The sequence below is a fragment of the Emiliania huxleyi genome (assembly GCF_000372725.1).
Source record: "Emiliania huxleyi CCMP1516 unplaced genomic scaffold EMIHUscaffold_3, whole genome shotgun sequence".
NCBI classification, from domain to species: Eukaryota; Haptophyta; order Isochrysidales; family Noelaerhabdaceae; genus Emiliania; species Emiliania huxleyi.
The window spans coordinates 2,031,263-2,036,994 of NW_005199770.1; the positions used below are offsets into that span (position 1 = coordinate 2,031,263).

At 66.4% G+C, this 5,732-nt stretch overlaps 2 protein-coding genes across 2 annotated transcripts in view; both read right to left on the reverse strand.

Moving 5' to 3' along the window:
- Positions 1–399: 399 nt before the first annotated feature.
- Positions 400–3,100, reverse strand: EMIHUDRAFT_195674 (hypothetical protein; the record flags this gene model as incomplete). The annotated part of the gene is made up of 6 exons (XM_005775469.1): positions 400–519; positions 592–648; positions 835–1,230; positions 1,324–1,755; positions 1,984–2,124; positions 2,165–3,100. 6 exons carry the CDS (start codon positions 3,098–3,100, stop codon positions 400–402), a joined length of 2,082 nt encoding a protein of 693 aa, XP_005775526.1.
- A 1,065-nt stretch (positions 3,101–4,165) lies between these two features.
- The window catches only part of EMIHUDRAFT_195676 (hypothetical protein), a gene marked incomplete at both ends in the record, with an annotated part of 3,272 nt that continues 1,705 nt past the window's right edge, over positions 4,166–5,732 (reverse strand). Inside the window, 3 exons of the mRNA XM_005775470.1 lie at positions 4,166–4,237; positions 4,386–4,499; positions 4,732–4,946. Of these exons, the coding sequence (XP_005775527.1) occupies positions 4,166–4,237; positions 4,386–4,499; positions 4,732–4,946 (401 nt within the window). The remainder of the gene's footprint in view (positions 4,238–4,385; positions 4,500–4,731; positions 4,947–5,732) is intronic.

The window sequence follows — 5,732 nt, forward strand, 5'->3', positions numbered from 1 at the left end:
TCGCCAACTCGACGACGGCGGCGGACGACAAGCTGCGCGCGCTCTACGCCTCGGAGATCCTCCAGTCGGCCATGTGAGCCGAGCGAGGGACCGAGCAGCGAGTAACGGGGACCGGACAGGGAGAGCCCGAGAGAGGCGCGAGTCACAGAGAGGCGAGAGGCCAGGGCGCCGCCGCCGGCCGGGCGGTGGGGTAAAAGGGAGTTGGGTTCGTGTGTGCGGGCCTGGCCCTGGGAGATTCAGAAACTGCTGTGTGTTGAGGTGCAACGGGCAAGGGAAACAACGACCGTTTGACTTTGAGTTCACTAGATAGCTGCAGTCACACCTCACAGCTAGCTAGCTAACACAGGGCACAGCTTGTAGTTGTACACTTAAACTGTCATACTGAACACGGCACATGCGTCAACGACACAAGGAGCAGCGTTTCTCGCAGCGCCTCGCCTTCTTGGCGTGCTTGGCCTTCGTGCAAAACCCCTTGACATTCTTCAGCTTCTTTTTGCACCACTTCTTGCCCTTCTTGTCCTCGCACGCCTCCACGGGCGGCGGCGGCGGCGGCGGCAAGCTCGCGCACTCGGCGCACGTGAGCTCGCACACGTCCATATTGTTGTGGCACAGGCTCTTCTTGAGCTTCTTGGCGCACCACGACGTCGCCTGCGTGTCCGAGCACTGCGCCGCGGGCGGCAGCGGCGGCGCGGGCGGCGGCGGCGGCACGGGCGGCAGAGGCAACGTTGGCGGCGGCGGCGTCGGTGGCGTTGGCGGCGTCGGGGGCGATGGCGGCGGCAGTGGAGGCAGCGGCGGCGGCGGGCACGCGGCATGCATCCAGTCGGCGCTCGCCACCTCCGAAGTGTCGGCGCCCACCTCCTCGGCAAGCAGCTCGCCACCGAGGCGAGAGACGAGCGCGTAGGAGCACCGGTAGCACAGCGTGTCTGCAGTGACCGTCGCCCCGAGCACCGACGCGAGGGCCGAGTAGGCGGCGGACGTCAGGCTGCTGGACGCCTCGTCCTTGGCGCCGACGAGGACGTAGCACGACGGACAGCTCAGGGCCTCGAGGTAGCTCACCATGACATCGGCCTCGTCCGACGACGTAAAGGTGTCAAACCACGCGTGCTCGACGACTTCAAACGTCGTGCCGCTCACGAGGACGATGTTGAGGCCGCGCCCATTGCTCACGCCCGTGAGCTGCGCGCCGTGGACGTAGAATCGGGCGTAGTTTCCCGCGAGCTTGCCCGCGCTCTGCACGCCGACGCCGCACTGCGAGGCGGGCGGCGGCGGCGGCGGCGAGGGCGGCGGCGCCGGGCACGCGGCATGCATCCAGTCGGCGCTCACGACTGCGAGCGTGTCGTTGCCGACCAGCTCCATGAGCAGCTCGCCTCCCTCGCCGCCGCCACCACCGAGACGAGAGACGAGCGCGTAAGAGCACCGGTAGCACAGCGTGTCGGCAGTGACCGTCGCTCCGAGCACCGACGCGAGGGTCGAGTAGGCGGCGGTCGTCAGGCTGCTGGACGCCTCGTCCTTGGCGCCCACGAGGACAAAGGACGATGCAAGGCTGCTGCGGTCCGGCAGGCCTCCGATGTACTCGACCATGTTCTGCACGTCGTCGTCGTCGTCGTCAAACGTGTCAAACGTATAGCTTTCGATCAGCTGGAAGGCGGGGTTGAGGACGGCAACAGTTAGGCCGCGCGTCGCGCTCACGTCCGTCAGCTCTGCATAGCTGCCGCCCGAGGTGGCGGTGGCGTAGAAATAGGCGTAGTTGCCCGCCTCCCAACCCGCGCTCGTCACGCCCACACCGCACGACGAGGTGGGCGGCGGCGGCGGCGGAAACGGCGGAGGCGCCGGGGACGGAGGCGGCGGCGGCGACGGAGGAGGCGTGGGCACGGGCGGCGGCGGTGGCGGCGGCGGCGAGGGCGGCGGCGGCGGCGAGGGCACCGCGCCAGGCATCCACGGCGGCGGCGCGGGGGGCGGAGGGCATTCCCAGCGGAGGGTGACGTTGCCGCCGTCGGCGCGCCTGCCCAGCCCCTCGGCGAGCGCAACGCCCGTGGCGGCGCCGGTACCCTTGCGTCCGATGAGCGCGTAGCCGTCGCGCAGCTCGAGCGGCTTGGTGTCCTCGTCCAGCGTCGAGCCGAGCGCCTGCAGCGCCGCATAGCCCACCTAAGGCGCAGCTGTCGACGTACGAGCGGCTGCCCTCCTCGCCGAGCAGGTGAAAGTGCAGCGGGTACCGCCCCAGCTGCCCCTCGTCGCCCAGGGACTCGAAGCCCACCCACGACAGCTCGGCGGTCGGCGCGCCGTCGAGCAGGATGACGTGACCACTGATCGTGCACTCGCCGTCGCCTTCGTTGAAGTTCCACTCGGCCTCGTTGTACCGCCCCGGATCGATGCGAGGCACGCCGCGCACGACCACCGAGCGCGTCAGCAGCCCCACCTCGGCCCGCATGTCGACGCCGCCGCCGGCGCCCGTCGGGTCGTGCTCTGCCCCCACGACGGCTGCAAAGTGCTCGTGGCCCAGCGGCGCCATGAGCGACGCCTCGGTCGTCCCAAAGAGCGACGCCGCCAGCGTCGCCGTCTCCGCCTGGTGCGGGTCGTAGTCGCTCGACGCGACCACCACCTCGGCGCCCGCCGGCCAGTTCACCGCGTCCGCGAACGAGAGCTGCTGCGACGCGTTGACCGCCGTGCTCGCGAGCTGCGTCCACGACGGCGCATACGGCGCGCCGTGCAGCGAGAGCGTCGCATTCTCGCGCGCGAGCAGCGTGAGGAAGCGAAAGGTCAGCCCGCACTCGGACGAGTTGTTGTCGTCCAGCGTGATCGTGGCCGTCCCCAAAAAGGGCGCGTCAACGCTGCCAACCTCGAGGCGGCCCGTGCCCGAAACCTCGATCACGTTGGACGTGAGCTCCACCGCCTCGCTGCCGCCGTCGACAAACGAGAGCGTGCCCAGGATGTGCAGGCCCGCCAGCGCGGCCGTCGCCCCGCTGAGGGCAACATGCACGCCCGCAGGGATGGTGACGCACTCGTCGGCGGTGGGCACGGCGCCCGAGGCCCACGACGACGGCTCCGACCACGGCAGGGGCGCGGCGTGGAGGAGCGGCAAAAGCAGCAGCGGCGCGCACATGTTTGGTGGGACTTTGTCGGCACTGGTGAAACGACATTGGGAAAGGGACGGAAGCTGCTCGACAGGCGACTTCCATGCGAACGCGGTCGCCGTTACTCCAACTTCGCTTTGCCGATCAAAAGCGCCCGTCCTTTGCTCTTTAGCCGCCGAAATTTAGCTTGCTGTTTTTCTTTATAGGCGCCTGCAACTTCCAGCTGCGTATTCTTGTATTATCGTCGAGTAGCACAGGTATCTTCACTGTGCATGAGGACATGGCGCTGTGCAAGTCTACGAGACGCGGGGGCAGGGAGCGTCGTGTTGAGCTGCAGTGCTTTGCAGCAGATTCATTTTCCTCCGATCACGTCCATCTCGAGGCTGCAGCACGAGCAGCAGGTGGCCGCAGGTCGAGAGCCTTATATATTCTAGATCGTTACTGGCGGCAGCGTGCTGTGCGCGCGCTCGCTCAACCTCCAACGTCCAACAAGGAGACCTCGCGCTACCTCAAGATCACAGCATTCATCGCGGCTCCGTACAAGCAATCTCTCTTTCTCGACAGCTATGCGGTGCCTTGCGTCAGCCAAATGCAGCTGTTCGCGTTCGCTGGCTTTCAGCAAGCCTTCGACTTTGAGCTTGCCGTCACACACGTCGCCACGACACGCCTAACGGCAGGCACGTCCGACCAGAAGCTTGCTGACCATTTTCACGTGCCGTACACATTTCCAGAGTTGAACAGTGGTGTGGTGTTCTTCCAGCCTCTGAAGGCCGGAGTACAAGAGGTCCTGGCCGAGTGGGTCTTGCTCTACATCGACGGGGACTACCGCAGGTTGGCTAATCCCAATCGTGGCCGTATGGGAGGTGCCGGTGACCAGCAAGCGCTCACCATCGCCCTGTACAAAGGTGTCTCCCTCGGCATGATTAAGATGCACACACTGACCGGCATCTGGAACTTTGGCCACTTTCGTCAGGACCTTCGCTCTGCTCCTGGGAGGCAGTGCTGCTCCAATTCGTCGCACACATGGTCTGTCGTCATCGACCACATGTGTGGGCCCCATGCGCACTGAATGTCCACAGTGTGCATCGCGAGCGCTAAATCATGTGCTCATAGAGCTGCACATCTCCAGCGCGAAAGCGGCGATGAGCGGCGCCGCGAACAGCCACCTGTAGGCGGTCACCGAGGTGGCGCCAAGTCTCAGCTCACGAGATATGGGAAGGGCATGGGGTCACGCGGGCCCTGTCTGCAGCAGCAGTGCTAACTAAAACGACAAAATTCCGGATGGACTGGAGAGTGGCGGCACGATCTACGCACCGTGTCCTCGAGGCTGCACACGCGTGCTACCTCCACGTTCAGCCGCCACGTGCTCAGGAACATGGAGACGGACGTGCCTGCGATGTCAATCAGCGAGAGCTGCCCCTGCACGGCCTTCTCGGGCGCGATCGTGTGTACAGCTTGTCGAGGGCCTTCTCGCACGCGCTCGAGCTCGCGGACAACACATGCAAGTTCACAGAGCCTTGTTATTGAGAAGAAAATACGTCCTTTCCGTTCCAACCAAGGAACTCAGTCGGTCTCAGTCGGTCCTCTCTCCAGATTCTCACCCAGGTAGTGCGGCCCACGTGCCCGAGGCGACGCGCAGCACGGCCCCGCCGATCTCGACCCTCGCCCCCTCCCGCGCGCTCGACTTGACCTCGATATGCGCGCGGCGCGTCGAGCCCTGCACGAAGGTGCCCTGGAAGGGCGCCAGGTGGGCGGCGAGCGGCCCAGCCGCGGAGCCCGTCGCCACGTCCTCGATCCAGCGCCCCCCCTCGCTGCAAAACATGCGTGTGCGCGCGGCGGCCTCGCCCGTGCGCACGTAAAAGTAGAGGGCGAGGCCTGTCCCGAGACGGGCCGAGGTGTTACCCGAGGGTCTCCGAGATGACCGCGTCAGAAGGTAGAGGGCGAGGGAGGCCGTGTGGCAGGCCACACTGCGCTTGGAACGCCGCGGGGGGTGCGGTCGGGTCGATTGCGATCGCGTCGAGCGCCGCCTGTCCCGAGAGGACCCGAGAGTACCCGAGAGGACCCGAGAGTACCCGAGAGGACCCGAGAGGACCCGAGAGGACCCGAGAGGCCCCGAGAGGACCCGAGAGGACCCGAGAGGACCCGAGAGGACCCGAGAGGACCCGAGAGGGGCCGAGAGGAGCCGAGAGGACCCGAGAGGGGCCGAGAGGAGCCGAGAGGACCCGAGAGGGGCCGAGAGGAGCCGAGAGGACCCGAGAGGAGCCGAGAGGCCCCGAGAGGACCCGAGAGGAGCCGAGAGGAGGCGAGAGGAGCCGAGAGGAGCCGAGAGGAGCCGAGAGGAGCCGAGAGGAGCCGAGAGGAGCCGAGAGGAGCCGAGAGGACCCGAGAGGGGCCGAGAGGAGCCGAGAGGACCCGAGAGGGGCCGAGGACCCGAGAGGACCCGAGAGTACCCGAGAGAACCCGAGAGTACCCGAGAGGACCCGAGAGTCTCGCGTCGAGTGCCGCCTCGGAGTCCAGTGCCACCAGAGCGTACGGCAGTCCGCACGTCCACCCGATAGGGAACTCGCCAAGAGCCGAGAGCGGGCGTCGCGCCGATGCCGCCTGGGGGGGGGGGGGGGGGGTTTTTTTTTTTCTTTTACATTCTTTTTTTTTTTTTTTTTT